The 16,320-nt window shown below is 37.7% G+C and overlaps 1 protein-coding gene across 18 annotated transcripts in view; it reads right to left on the reverse strand.

Moving 5' to 3' along the window:
• The window catches only part of NRXN1 (neurexin 1), a 1,086,089-nt gene that overhangs the window by 19,009 nt on the left and 1,050,760 nt on the right, over nucleotides 1-16,320 (reverse strand). For 12 of the 18 annotated variants that reach the window (XM_081833535.1, XM_081833531.1, XM_081833533.1 and 9 more), the window contains one exon: nucleotides 8,011-8,098. In XM_081833535.1, coding sequence (XP_081689661.1) covers nucleotides 8,011-8,098 — 88 coding nt within the window. The remainder of the gene's footprint in view (nucleotides 1-8,010; nucleotides 8,099-16,320) is intronic. The other 6 variants (XM_081833532.1, XM_081833540.1, XM_081833542.1 and 3 more) reach the window with 1 other exon arrangement.

Genomic DNA, 16,320 nt, shown 5'->3' on the forward strand with positions numbered 1-16,320 from the left:
CAAACTAGTTCTATCTGATTCCAAAATTACAGCTAGAACTAATATTCACCGCCTGCTGCATATCACAATTCTTACAAAATGCTCTTAAGAGCTTTTCTAATGTGTGGCAATGATTCATTTTATTTTATTGTTAAAAAAAAAAAATCCCAGCGGCACCTGTCAGTCAGATAGGTGTCTGCGTTAGGCTCATGTTACGATCCCAGGCTTCTGGGATGGAACCCCACATCAGGCTCCATGCTCAGCGGGGAGTCTGCTTCTCCTTCTCCCTCTACCCATCCCCCCTCATGCTCTTTCTCTCTCAAATAAATAAATAAAATTAGAAAAAAATTCCCAAATCACAGAAAGGTCAAAATAGTTCACATTGAAGAAAAACTATGTTCTGAAAACAAATAAAAACCACCTTTTATTATTTTGTTTCCTACTGATTATCTGGTAGGAACCAATTTCAATGAAATTGTTTCCCTTGCAAGGTGGAATCACCTTCACTGATCAAGACCTTAATATTCCCCACAGCTTGACCAAACTTTAGACAGGCTTCTTCCTGCCTCCAGGCCCCTGGCCTCCCTTTCTTCCGCGCATTTACTTTAGAAAACTTGAAATTTCAAATTTCTTCTCTGCCCCTTTGATATGTAAGTATTTTAAAAAGCCTCTTGCTAGTGTTTACAACCCAGGATTCTTTTTTCTCAAGGACCTGAGAGCTGTCCCTTTGAAATAGAACCTTCAAGGGTGATACCTTCCCATCTCCCAATTTCTGTGGGAAGGTAGGAGCCTACCTTGGATCAGGAGTTGTAACACCACCTCCAGTCATGAAGATACTTGAAGGAAAAGGTTTACTTTTCCTTTGGGTGAAGCCAATTAGCAAAACACAGGTGGTCTATGATCCCTCCATGGAAGCTCTTAAAAATTCTCCAGTCTTCTTTTTTTCAGTTGAGTTGAGTTTGAGGTGAGCTCAGGTTGAGTTCGGGCCTCCATGTATTACAATAATCTTGAATAAATCTTCCTTGCCTGTTTAATTTTGCCCAATGTAATTTTTATTTTGACATTGCTGCTCTCAGAAAAACAGGGGAAAAGTGAGTGGCAAATGATGTCTAATGACTTTCTTCTGTTTTAACCATACAGCATTCAGCTTCATTCTAGTTTTCTGGACAATTAAATTTTCATAGGAAAAAAATGATTCCTACACCAGAATGTCATACACTGAAAGCCTACTAGCCCATCAGTGCCCCAAATCCAGGTGCTTGCCCTGCCCCTTTATGATTAGCTGGGCCCCGACTCTATATGACTGTCACTAACTGTGGCCTGGTGCTCAGGGGATACTCTAGATGTTTCCAAAAATGAAGTCCTAATTATTGCTGTTTTTCTTTTTTTTTTTTTTAAGATTTTTATTTATTTGAGAGAGAGAGCGAGAATGAGAGAGAGAGAGAGAGAGCATGAGAGGAGGGAGGGTCAGAGGGAGACGCAGACTCCCCGCTGAGCAGGGAGCCCGATGTGGGGCTCGATCCCAGGACCCTGGGATCATGACCTGAGCCGAAGGCAGACGCTTAACGACTGAGCCACCCAGGCGCCCCTATTGCTGTTTTTCTGGCCACAGCTCAAAATTTCCATTTTAACAGCAATGTATTGGCTATTATGGCTAATTAAACTTGCTTTTGAATAATTACAAAATACATACACAAAATTTAAATGTAGCACAAAATTATCATCTAATCAGGCTCTAAAAATATGATCTAATAAGTGATATATTCCTTTAAATGATTGTGATTATTTATTTAACGAAAAGATGCGCCTTGTTCAGTATACATATCTTTATTCCTAACGTGGTTAATGGAATCACTTCAATAGAAATCCTTTGATCGTTTCTCAGAATAGCACACGGGAAAAACCACTCAAAATTGCATGGTAATTGCAGCAAATTTAGCCTAATGAATACTAATACATGTAAAGGACCTTTTGCCATCAAATTTAAATTTATGCCAGCCATGGAATTATTTAAATGAACATTTAAAAAATTAATCCTATATTTGTGAGATGCCTGAATTCTAGAACAATCTTCTGCATTCCAAGAAATTAAAAACCCACCTTTTCTAAATTAGAGAGCTTACTAGCTCTCTCATATTACAAAAAGTAACTTAATCTCTCTCAATCTCCCTAGCTATGAAAATACTTCACAGTTTTGTAAAATAATGAAATAAAACATTTACGAAGTGCTAAGAACAATGATGAACACAGAATAAATCTTCACTAAAGACTAGTTATTACTGTTATCTATCATTATTCATATAACCTGAACCTCAATCAATGCGATACGACTGCTGGGCAATCAACAGGTATTCTTTGAGGGGCTGTACTGATCACCTTATCCCCATTAGTTCAGCTAATGCTTAAGAGATTGCCACAAAAATGATAATCCTTTTCCTCTATAACTACTCAGATTTTTTGTTAGTTAGTAAGCTTCTCTTTTTCTCATCTGAAAAAAGTTTGATCTGAAAGTGGCCCTATATCCTATTAGCTACCTCCCCAACCCCCACCCACAAACATAAAGAGCATAGACAAATCATTCTAAGCATTATAAATTTAAGAGGAAATTGTCCTTCCTAAATGGGCTCCCAGGAAACAGGAAGCCGGTCCTGTTTCCTATGTAACAAATGACAATTTAGAGTTATTCATCAGGAAGCTCCCACACCAAAGAGCATCATTATCTTCATTTATGGTCTTAGATATAGTCTTAGATGTCACCTCTTCTAATTTCTTCAGGAGTTTTGAGAAAGGGGTCTGTTTAGAAGAGGGCCTCAAAACTAAGATGCACGGGCAGGATTAAGGGCCATTTTGGAACATAAGTGGTTTGCAGGGTTGCCATTTTGTCAGCTTACTAAGTGAATCAAAAACATAAGATTTCAAAGAAATCTGTTTTAGAAAGTCTTCCATTCATGTGAAAAAAAGAAGTCTTGGAAAACATGTATGTTTACATAATACAAACTATAATAACAGCAAACACTCATATGGCATATACTATGACCAAGACACTGTTCTACAACATGCTTTCCACATATTAATTCATTTAATGTAACAACCCATATCTCTAGGCTTAGGGAAAAGCACAGAAGTTGCAAGTCTTTTTGGAAGTGTGAAGAAAAGTCATCCACTTGTCACATGTCCAGGCTGCTGAAACCGGGCATTTTAGGGCAATGGTGGCCTGTGACCTAGTTGCTTCATTCTAAAAGTTGGGGTTCCATTAGACCTCCTAAATTGTATAGCACACTCTCATATTCTCAAGCACTAAATTTATACCAATGTGAAGCTGTCATCCAATGCTAACCATGCAGGACAGTGTGGCTGGAATCAAGTATAATTGAGTTCCATGTGTTCTCACTCAGGGGGTTGCTCCTGATCCAGTTTCAACATGCACAGTTCCCACCAGGAGGCCTGCGTGGTTTCATCAGTTGCCCACCAATTTTTCAGCCAGGAAAAGTAACAGCATTACGTAAAAGGGAAAAAATAGCTTGAATATTCTTTTTTTATATAACTGAACTGGGAAAATGAAAAGCAACCATTCATGCTCTATTTCATGCCAGGTATTGCAGTTGGTGCCTTAAATACATTTGTTTTAATTCTTGCAACAACATGAAAAATAGGTGAATATTTTAATGTCAAAGATGAAGAACCCGGCAATCATAAAGAATAACTGAAAAAGCATGTGGCGTAGAATGAAAGATGTCCTTTTGTAGAATGGAACTGAAGGTGTAAACGTTCTATTTTTGTTCCCAGAGCTTAACAGAGCAGTGGGTGGTGAAATAGGACTCAATACTACTTGATCAATGGTGAAACTGACAATCCACCGAATATACAACTTCCCTCTTCATTAAGAGTTTTGAGTGGAACCACATAGTAATTCAAATTTATCAAACACTTGATAAAAGGTATAGTTTATTTGTGTTCAAGAAGATGCCAGATTTTTCGTGTTTCATTAATAGCACCTTAGGAAGGCACCTAAATGAGCATAACTCATTTTCACAGAAGAAACCATTTTTTCAAGAGAGGGTGGGTTAGGGTGATTAGAGAGCCTTCATATGTAAACATTCAGGGAGCCTGAAAGAGGTTAGTGTGAAATACAGAGAAGATTTGGGCAACCTACCTGTAAAAGTAATTATGCATCTTTTTACAACAATATCTTCTTTTATTGGGGTGCCTGGGTGGCTCAGCCAGTTAAGCGGCTAGCTCTTAGATTAGGCTCAGGTCATGTTTTCCAGGTTGTGGGGTCGAGCCTTGCATCTGGCTCTGGACTCAGCAGGATGTCTGCTTGAAGATTCTCTCCCTGTGCCCCTACCCCCACTCTTTGTCTCTCTCAAATAAATAAATGAATCTTAAAAAAATATCTTTCACTTGTTGAAGGATTAGGGAAAGTGCAGAGCAGATATATCCATTACTGAATATTTAATTTAGCATGTTACTTTCCTAAAAAAAAAAAATCAGTTTCCCAAAATATGACCGGCTGATATCTGAAATGATTTCTATCAAGTTACATCTAACAGTATCTAAAGTCTAATAACAGCAGCAACTATAGTTTTTGTCCATGTTATTTTATGTTTGTATTCAAGATGAAAAGCAAGCAAAAAAATATATTTAAGAAAACCAGTACATCGGTACCCTGAGAAACAAAGACGTGCAGGAGAGGCATCCTACAATGAAACAATATTCAGATTAGAATATGATTTAAAAAAAAAAAACACTGCTATTCAAAAAATAGTTGGAAAATAGAAAAAAATCATATACACTAAGGATTTCATAAGAATCTGTCACACAGAGCCAAGTCTGCCAAAAGAGCAACACTGCATGAATTGTTGAAGATGGGTATGAAAGAAATCATAGGGAAATGGACAGAAAAAGCCAATGTAGAAAAGAGCTCTCACTTACAAAATGTAATGTAGAAAGAGGTGCATTCATGAAATACACCATCAAGACACTACCAAGGGGAGGTAAGATCACAAGAAGAGCCCTACAGAGAAAGATGACATTGAAGCAACAGAATGTTAAGTTTAAGCCTGAAGAGAATTGAGGAACTGAGAGCTACGGAGTGTGGAAACACCGAGGGAGAGGATGGGAAGTTCCAGGAGACTTGGTGCAAGAATCTGGAAGGAGCTGTCATCACACATGGCCAGTAGCTGCTGTGCCTTGGACGCTGGACAAGAGACTCTGATGCCATGGAAGAAAATGAAAATTCACACAACAAACCCATACAGGGTTCCTGCTTCTCGGAGCTTGCGTGCGTTCTTGTGGGGCAATGCAAGCTGTGCATTAATGATCAAGTAACAAACAGGTAAGCAAACAAGATTCTTTCTGAGAGTAATAAGTATGGTGAAGAAAATGGGACAGAAAGATTATCTAGAGTATGGCTATTAACAAACAGCTCCTCACTTTTCATCATGCTATAATATGTAAGAAAAGAGACACAAATCAGGTGAATAAAAAGGAGAGAGGGTGACGACCGGGTAACCTCTCCTTTCTCTCCTCTCTTCTCCTCCCCCCACCCCCACCGTCCTGTTCTTAAGGGCCGTGTCCCCAGAGAAAGGGGGAGACAGTGAACTGGTCTATAAAGAATGGTTAGTAAGATCTGTAAGCAGTGGCTGGATCATTTGGCTGTGCTCAGGCGAGAGAAAAGAAAAAAAAAATTTAAGTGCAGTGAGAGTTCTCACACTGAATTTGCTAGGTACTCAGGTTGAGGACTCTATATATAAAAAGGATGATGACCTATACTCAGTCAAGCGAAAGAAAGATTCAGGCCAGAGGAAAACCAAGTGCAGCAAGTGCTGTAATTAGTAAGAATCTATACCGCTTTCAGCACTATGTTAATATAGTAAGAAATACTGCAAAGATCAACATTCTCTCAAGAAAATGCTAACTGGGAAAACAAAATCAAATCCAAATATAAACAGACACAGACACAGACAGACAGACAGAAAGACACAGACACACACACATACACACACACCCCAACGTACAACCTAATACCTAATACCAGACTTTGTTTTATGAACAATCCATGCTAGAGGATCTCAGAGAAAATCAGATATAAAAAAGAATGTCAATATGGAATATTACTCAGCCATCAGAAAGGATGAATACCCACCATTCACATCGACATGGATGGAACTGGAGGGGATTATGCTCAGTGAAATAAGTCAAGCAGAGAAAGACAATTATCGTATGGTTTCACTCATGTGGAACATAAGCAATAGCACGGAGGACCACAGAGGAAGGGAGGGAAAACTGAATGGGAAGAAATCAGAGAGGGAGACAAACCATGAGAGACTCTGGACTCCGGGAAACAAACTGAGGGTTACAGAAGGGAGGGGGATAAGGAGATGGGGTAACTGGGTGATGGATATCAAGGAGGGCACGTAAGGTGACGAGCACTGGGTGTTATATGCAACTGATGAATCGCTGAACACTACATCAAAAACTAATGGTGTACTATATGTTGGCTAATTGAACATAATAATAAAAAATTAAAAAAAAATAATGTCATGATCGGACATGTGAAAGTAAGAGAAATTAAAAAAGAAGAAATTTAGGGAAGGAGAAGGCAAAGAAATGGGGCTGATATAATGGACAAAAAAGAAATAACTTTTTTTTAATTTTTATTTTTACTAACACAGAGAGAATGAGAATACCAGTGGGGAAAAAAGGCAGGAACTTGGCAAAGGGGCCCAGGATGGTATCATGAAGTGACCCTATCTGTCCAGACAACCAAAAGGCAATTGTTGCAGGGACCAATAAACTGGAGGAATGGAATGGATGATCCTCAGAGTCCTCACCACATTCTGGAGGTCGAGAATTTTGATGGGTGAGGTGGAGAGGCCAGAGGAAGGAGGATAAGAACACGACCTGTGTGTATCTCCTGACCTTCTCCTGCTGAGGTGACTCTGAGTCCCTGTTCCTTGCTGGCACCTAGTAGCTGCTCCAAGCGCTCAGAGTATGTGGCTACAATCAGTGGGAAGTGATATTCAAAAGGAGATGCAAGATATGCATCCTGAGCCATTTTTTTAAATCCAAATATCAGAATAATGGATTCACTTCAAAGTGATAGTCTTCAGAAGAATACATATTATTTTATGGTGACCTGAAGTTCTTCTGGGATTCCCGTGACAGCTACAGAGGTCATGAGCTAACCGACAGTGGTTAGTCTATATTCGTCTCACTCACCTTGTTTACCTAAACAAGAAAATTATTGAATTTGAAGAAACGCTGCTTTACAGAGGAAACGAATGGAAATGACCCTGATATTTGGTATTATGAATATGTGAAAGCAAACCCAGCCTATGATTCACTCATTTTCAGAGTTCATAGCCACTACTTAATGGTACAGGGCTGCTTTGGAAACAGTATTTTTGTGTTAGTCAGTCACACCATATCACAAAGAAGGAGGATAAATTATACATCGACTAGAGTTAAAACGCATCAGCTTAAATTTTAGGGAGACGTGGCAAGAATCAAATATTTCTCTATTAAATGTATCAAGGATTCTACCTGCTGTTTGTTTTACTACGCCATAATACTCTTACTTCTGAAATTCAGAAATTTATCACTTAAGGTAATTTGCTGGCAGAGTGAGTGGTGGGGACTTTTTGTCAGTAGAAAGGTCAAATAATTTTCCACAATGCACTGCAATTTTTAAGCTTTACAATTTTACTGTAGGTGACCCAAGGGAAAGCTCATTATACCGTTATACACAAAAATTACATTGTGAGTTAATGGAATGTGAACAGCCTTGTGCACTGTCCCCCACTGCTTTTTCTGAAATACATAATCTTGATGGGTTCTGTTTTTAAAATTTGTTTTTCAATAACTTTTGGGGAAATTTATCCACGTAAAGAGCAAAACCCCTTATCTCACAATGAGGCATTGTTTAATGGGGTGGGCTTCTAGATATAAATGCAAGGCTCGTCTAAGGACTACAGCATGCAACACAGATTTAGAGTAAAGCAAAAAAAGTAAGAAAAAAAGTCGACTAACCTAACCCACCTGAGCTCGGCTCACAGGGGTCAATGTCCTCGTCATCGCTGGGACATTCTGCTGAGGCCACAAGGATGTCATCTGTGGTCTGCAAAAGAATCACATTGAGTAGATTAATTTAAAGGGACCCAGCAGATACTCTCATCTTTGTCTCAATGACAAGTGAAACATCGTTTGTGTTTTCCTGATAGGTTGAGAAATCAAATTCAGTATTTCCCTTCCCAAGGACACGGAGCCTACATTTTTCAACCTATTTCAGATCTCTCATGGAAGTATTTGCATATCTGTGAAAACCTGATTACAGTTTATTTTACATAAGGACACGGAAATGGTGGTAGCCAACTTGTAGATACCCATCCATTCAACTGCACATGATAACATACAGGGGTTTAAAACAACCTGGCAGAAGCAGGTGATTTGAAATTTATTACAACCCTGGAGTGCTACAAAGTATGCATCAGTAGCCTTTATGCAGTACTTGTGCTTGGTTTCCTAAAAGCAGAACAGCTATAACCTTTTATATTCACGACCAGGTAGAATTTGATGAATCTTTGAGATATAGCTTGTCATTATTAGGAAACCAGATTAAGTAGAGAATATATTTCACTGATGTATTAAAGGGAAGCAAATATAGTCCATTTGAGGAATTGCATGTGTGTGTACGTGTGTAGCTTTCACACTTGATTATTAGTTTTGCAATATTCAGTAGCGGGTATCATTTCACCTTTTCACCTTGTCCTTTTCATTATTAAGGTTTCATAATAAATGAAAAGCGTATGGGGAGGATGATATTTTATGGCAAAAAGGATAGAGGTGACAGTTTTTTCTGTGACATTCTAGTTGCTTCATTGCACTTACAGCAAAAAAGATAACCATCACTGTAATAAAAAGCAGAGTGTGTAAATCCTAGTAGTTAGCCACATAACCAACACATTACAAGCACCAAAGGTTGTTCTTTACTGCCACTTACAAGCAGCAATAAACTTGGCAGAGATATTGCATGGCAATTGTGAAGGTTTGCATCAGATTTGGCTAATGCTAAAGTAACAAAGAATTCAATGTATAAGACAGAAAATATCTCATTACATTGGCTAAGGATTAAGAAGCTTGTAATTGTTTAGATGATACTCAGAACCACAACACTGATGAAGCCCTTATTTAAAAATGGAATTAGAATAATATAGACCGTACATTAAAGGAAAAAAAAGAAATATGGTATGACTCACTTTCATTAAAGGAGGTCTTAGTATAGTCAGAGATTAAAGTATAAACAAATAAATGTTAGGAAAATTATGCCATTTTGAAGAATGAAGATGGGGCGCCTGGGTGGCTCAGTTGGTTAAGCGACTGCTTTCGGCTCAGGTCATGATCCTGGAATCCCTGGATCGAGTCCCGCATCGGGCTCCCTGCTCGGCAGGGGGTCTGCTTCTCCCTCTGACCCTCCCCCCTCTCATGTGCTCTCTCTCTCTCATTCTCTCTGTCTCAAATAAATAAATAAAATCTTTTAAAAAAAAACAAAAAAGAAGAATGAAGATGAAGGATAATACAGTTTCGTGATGAAAACTTGGCTTAAAATTCTTTCGAGTGCAGGGTCTTTACTGAAAAATAAAGAATTTGTTCAGATGCTAACACCTCATGATGTAACTTTAAATAAATACAAGCATTTAAATAGCATTTTTGAGATGGTTTTATGTTATTTTGCTCTTCATTCTCCTAAGAGATGGTTGGGTGACTGGATTCGTTTATTTTGTTGCTGTTATTTTAAGAGAGTTAGTTCAAAGTATCAGTTTTCCTGGAATTGTAACTGTTCGTGTCAGTGATAACTACCAGCAATTGGTGTTATGGTCACGCAGGTCTCTTTCATTAAAGTGAGCCTGTAAAAGGCAAAACCCATCCTCCCTTTGGCACCAGCACATTTTACAGGATAACATCCAAATGGACTTGATAATAGCAAGTTATTGGATTATGAGGTCTTGGAGGTCAATTGTTCCAAATCACCCCTGAGCAGATTATCTGCTTTTTTTTTTTTTTTAAGAGCCCACTTCAAGTGGAAAGCTACTTTTTTTCTGAACCACAGTAGATACTCTGTAAAGTTACTTTCAAGGTTACAAGAGAATTTCTCATTTCCCTTGAGGAATTTTAATTATATTGATGAAACTAGGATAGGGTTGTTGTTCTGTTCTTGACAGGGGTAGGAGGAAGCTGAGAATAAATTTTTTCGTCCTGTGTTTCTCATGCCAGCAGTGATGCTGCCTGCCCCCTTTCTCCTCCTTCACCTGGGGCTTGCGGGGGGGAGGGGGCGGCATTTGGCAATGTCTGGAGACATTTTGGGTTGCCACAACTGGCACAACTGGGCTGGGGACTTGTGGGGGGCTGTCTGCTACTATTAGAATCCAATGAGATTCCTATCCTAATAGGATTAGCAGCAGCTTCCGTTGCAGAGACACAACATCCTTTAATGCCCGGGACAGCCCTTCCACAGCAAAGAATTTTATGAGCCACAATGTCAATAGTGCGGAAGTTGCGAAACTCTGCTTTAAAAGTGTAAAACTTGTTCTGAGCCTTATTTTTCTCACCTGAAAAAATGGAGAGCCTAAACGTTCCCATTGTTGTAAGGATTAGTCAGAAAAACTATCTAAAATAGGACCACATTGTACATGCTTATAAAGGTTGCGATATTATCGACATTATTGTTGTTATTTCAATAAATGTAGCACTGATTTAATCTTTTTTTGCACTATATTTATAAGTAATATAATTTTAGATATTAAACCGGAAGTTGTACATGTGAATCAGTCCCAACTTTTCAGATCCCACATTAGTATTGATGTCAAAATACAGTAGCTGTATTGGTACTTTGTTGAACTAAGCTTCCATCTTTTACTGCCTAGGTTTACATTTTGAATAGCAATCAAACATCAAATATAAATAATGAAGGCTGCTTCTTAAAATAAATTCATGGGCTAAAAATGTGGAACTCAGTGGATACTGTTTCATGAAGACTAAATTATTTAGGCCACACAAGTTAAATTTTGTTTTAAAAGTTGACCTATTTTCTACATCTTCTGGAACAATTCCACAGCAAACAGAAAGTGTGAGGATGTTCTCAGTGTTATCTTTCACAAAACACAGTACCTAAAACAACAAAAAACATCATAGAATAAGTAGTACCTTCTATAGCCCTCCTACAGTAGAAAAAAAAAATCACTGTACAAATATGACCCTACTGTAAAACTATATTTTAGTTTTTAATGTACTTTTCCTGGTATAATGAATATATGTTCTTGTTTTTCATATTTTTCTCCCTCAGAAAGGGAAAACCAGCAATAGTCTTCTGAATAAAAGATCTTGAATCAATAGATGCCTTGGCAGAAATCATCACTCTATGAAAAATCAGGAAGTGGCTCAAGTGTAAGGGGGAAAAAAATCAAATTTCATTTTGGAGGCTGAATTAACTGAACAATCTTCTAGCCAAAGCTGTGTAATTTAAATTTAATTCACTGTGTTTGGAGCTGCCTCTCTATGACATGCTGTTGAAAGAGTGGTAGAAAGAAACTCAAATATGTCACATTAATCAATTCTATTCTTCAGTATACTTTCCCTGATGTTTATAACCTTTTTCAGAAAAGAGACAACCTGCTGAAAGAGACAGAATAGTAATCAAGCAAAAGCATTAGCTTTACATAACTGTCCATTTAGATAAATGTGCCTAACTGTGCATCTAACCACTCACAGGTCCAAGTGTCAGGCTGGACTTCCCTAATTCAGAGTGGCCCGCACATTTACACGGCAAGCATCTGTTCTTGTTCAAAATGTCTACCAAAAATACCTAGGTTTCCTTACCTTTAGGGGAAGAAAAATGATGTGGACAGAATTCAAGAAATAAAGGCACTGAAACTTAATTCATCATGCTCTGTGGGAAAACACCAACATGTTACAGGATACAAAAATGTAATCAGGACGGGGGAGAAAGGATGTGTATAGCAAGAAGTTACACCAACTTATTTAACTTATTGGACAGCCAGGGTTATTAAGAGAGACACCATTTGGTGGGTGAGAAAGTAGAGAAACTGGTGTATTTTTGTTCTTTCTTTCTTACTTACAGGCATCCTCTCCCCAACCTTTAATGGTGGAATTTGCTGCACATTCACTTGCTATCACTTTTTTAAAATACAGCACAAATGCATATCTGTGTGGCAAAAGATATGATGAGAGGATAGATAAACTTCATCTGTAAGGTTCTATCTCTACTAAGAACAGCATCCCTACACTTTATTCCTCATGATAAACAGCTTTACTGAAGACTGATATATTCTGATGAGAACACCTATGAGAAAACTCTATCAGGACAGACCTGTTTTGTTGAGGAAAATAACGGAGAACTCCCACTATGCAAAAGGATGTCCACTATGAATCTGCTGTCCACAAAGAAATTCATGATTTACTTTAAAATTGTGATTGAAACTTTGTTTCTAAATGGCAAGACTTTATCTGGCTATACATCCAAATACAATGTTGAAAAATACTGTCTCAAGCCCTGGTGCTCCCTTGTATAGCAGTACTGAGCCTAATCTTTCACTACTGTGGTAGACATTTAAACTGAATTGATTGAGCCAATGGATAGGTTAGGTATGGAGCTAGCTGAGATGAGACATGTTTTACTAACTGATGGACACTTGTTCTTGCTGATAATTTTGTCTCTGGGAAGCTGTTCTGAAGTGAAAGAGCATTCATGTCCGGCTTGCAGGACTGAATCTGATAGTCTCTCCAGGAAAGATTTATTGCGAGGCATGTTTCCATGAAAAAAAAAAAAAAAAAAGTCAGGATTCAGAATTAGTGTTACAAATTGCCCAAGCCAAGGTCCAATGCATTGCACTGATAAACCTATAAGACAAGAAGTTTCTAGGGGTTGGGGTAAGTGACAATTTTCAAGTGGAAAACTGCAGAAAAACAACCCAGTTGTAGTATATATATAAAATTTCCAAACCATGGGTCAATTTGGCTAACTCAAACCAATAAAGAAATATATCCAATTGGTAATTTTAGTTAATCAACAACTCTATTAAAGGTGCAAAATGAGTTTAGACACTCTGTATAGATTCTATGGTAGTTTCCATGATCTCAATCAAGCTTTTGGTTCTTATTTGTCAATTATTTCTCTGAGTAGTAGATACCATATAAAGATGTCAATCCCATGGCTAACTAATCTAGTAAAAATAAAAGCAATGAATTGTGATCCAATATGTGAAGCATGAATTTCAGCTCCAGTTCATGAATGACAAAAAAAACTGAGGATCAATTAGTTACCAACAAATATAAAACACCTCATCTATGCATAGCACTTTCTGATGGGCACAAAATGTGGTCACTACCTAGCAAGGTATAAATTGTGGTTCCTACCCCCAAATAACTTATTGTGCCTGCTCTATCCTAAAGCAAGGGAACAAATCACTCACTGATACAAATAACAATCAATTCAATTCAAATGGCTTGTTTTTCTTGAAATGTGGCAGTACTCCCATAACTATTACTTCATTAAGTATTCACCAACAACATGCTTACGCAGAATGCAGGTGGAGGTGCTATTATTCTGAGCATTACAGTGAAGTACATGCTCAAAAAAATACCCATTTGTACACTCATTTACCCAATATGAATGTTTGAACATTGGCATTCATGAATATTTAGGGCAAAGCTTAAATATCTCTGAAAATAGCCAGCTTTCACATTTCTTTAATGTTTTTTGGGTTTTTTTCCCCCGAGTTGATGCCTCCGGTTATTATAAAAAGTGACCATAAATCAGCTGTCTGCCTGGGGGAAAAGACAGACTTGAAAGCCATTCAATTTTCTTCAAAAATTTTGTGACTATTTAAAATGTATGCAATGGCTCCAGAACAGTAAAAGTGGGTTGGACAGAAAAACCCCACCATGGAAAAGAGATCATGACATCTTACTTATTTTAACGTGCATTTTTATATGCATTCGATACTGGTCATTCTGACAGGCAAAACTCAAAAGGGGAAGATAGGGATGAGGAAGCAAAGCCACAAAAAATGAATTTAAAGGAACTACGGAAGAAAGAAAAGAATTTGATTTCTGCTTAGTCAGAAAAGAACATCATATTTTAGCAAAGTTATGCAAAATAGCAAACCTGCAAAAGAGAAACCTGGTGTCAGAAAACTTGAAATTAAATTTATATTTTAAAAAAGTACCTCTCTCGTACTATTTCTTTAAGCTGCCGATGACCTTTATGCTCATATTGCATTTCCATTTTTAGCCAAAGCAACGTAGGAGAGCTGGCCAAAAGACAAAGTTAAAGTCCAGTTTAAAATTTTCAGACAGGTATTGTAATAATCTGTTCTTCTGGATTCTCATTCATTAGAATGTGGGGGTATAAGAGCCTCGAAGACGGCTGGGAGTGGAGTGAAGATGCTGAAGGGGGAACCAGAATACGCCTGTGATCAATTCTGATTTGCTTTTGGACAAAGCACTTTCTGAAATGTGTTTGGCCATTTCCAAATTGAATGAATACTGACAGATGTTTACAATGCAAATCAGGGCTTTTAGCTAAGTCAATATGAATCTCTACTCCAACTATTATGACTGAATGAACTAATTAGTCACACGGGTTGCACTGAAAATCCTTACTGGTAATGATGCCAAAGCAGATTTTTTTATCAATGTAAAATACCAATGATGGATCGTTTCCACCAACATGTCTCCAAAATTCAGTCTTTCGTTGTTGGCATTTAATACGTTAGGGGATAGAATCATGTTTCAGGTCTTCCTACATTGGGTCAGACCTTAGTGATCATTAGTCTAAACTCTTCATTTTACAAATCAGGAAACAGAAGCTGCAAAATTAAGTGTTTTTGTTTGAACGCAATTATAGTGCCAATTAGTGGCAAAATGATGAGACTATATGGACCTCAACAGATTGTGATTGTCTCTTATCTCATCCCAGATGACTTTTCTCTATCCATTCCATCCATTCACCATCCATCCATCCAACCATCCAAAACCATTTTGTCCTTAAAGGATATGATATGGTCTATAAAGATACACGATGAAATACATTTAAGATAAGTTAAAAGGTGGCAAAGGAGATTATTGGATTTTAGATAAGTAAACACTAAAATTGTCATGAAGAAAACACACACACATACAAGGAGACATACATACACAGCTAACTGCACTACTTGATAGGGCAGCACATTAAATAGACACTAAAAAGGGAAGAAAATGAATGCTAGTGTTCAATTTTTTTAATCTGGTTATAAAAATTCAAATATTGACATAATCGCAGTTATTTTGAAGTGGAGTAAACTCTGAAAAGTTCTTTATTTACTTGTTGCAATCTATGTGCTTAAAGACTTAAACATCATGTCTCTTGTTTCTGTACAAAATGCATAACTAAATTTGGGGGGACAGAAAGAAATATAAATTATTGAGTATTTTCCTGCTTATTGTTTCTCCTTGACTTAGAACATTGCAGGCCATTTTGGCTACAAAATTAACTCAACGAGGGGCCCCCAAGAGGGTTTAGTTGGTTAAGCATCTGACTCTTGATTTCAGCTCAGGTTGTGATCTGATGACCTGAGGGATTGAGCCCCATGTTAGACTCCACGCTCAGCTCAGAGTCTGCTTGAGATTCTTCCTCTTCCTCTCTCCTTCTGCCCTTTTCCTACCCTCTCTCTCGCTCAAAAAAATTAACTCAATGAACTCTGTCCCTCTTCTCATTAATCCACCAATGAAAATCCTTCCAACTTCCAAGTTCTCCCTTATTAACTACTGTTTTCACAGCATAAGTGCTAATGAGATATTTATTTTTGTCTCTTTCACACAACCATCATTCGAGTTTTGTCAAATGATCTCTTACTACATCCTGGAAATAAATAAATGGAAGTGGCCATTTATTAATAATATTGGCTGTTTTTCCATATACAATCTACACATGCATCCATTGATTAGGGTAGTCTCATTTACACAATGGTCCTAGAATTAGAGGTTCAAAATCAAAGATATAGAAAGAGCCAGAGGAAGCTGGCTACCCAAAACAATTCTTTCCTTCTGGGTACTATAAAAGCCAGTGTCTTCTTGATAGAGCTTTAACATGGGAACATATGAGAACTTCTATTCCACACAATGCTTGGAGTATGGAAGAGCAAGAAATAGGGATGTGGTTGGAAATGATGATGACTTAGTTAACAGAAAATTAATTTTCTGATTTTTTGGACCCATGACTTGAATATATGTAAGGTTCTAAACTGAGCTCCCCCAAATAAGCCAATGTCTGAACAGTACTTTAAT

The sequence above is a fragment of the Leptonychotes weddellii genome, chromosome 10 (assembly GCF_054177405.1).
Source record: "Leptonychotes weddellii isolate Sample4059 chromosome 10, ASM5417740v2, whole genome shotgun sequence".
NCBI lineage: Eukaryota > Metazoa > Chordata > Mammalia > Carnivora > Phocidae > Leptonychotes > Leptonychotes weddellii.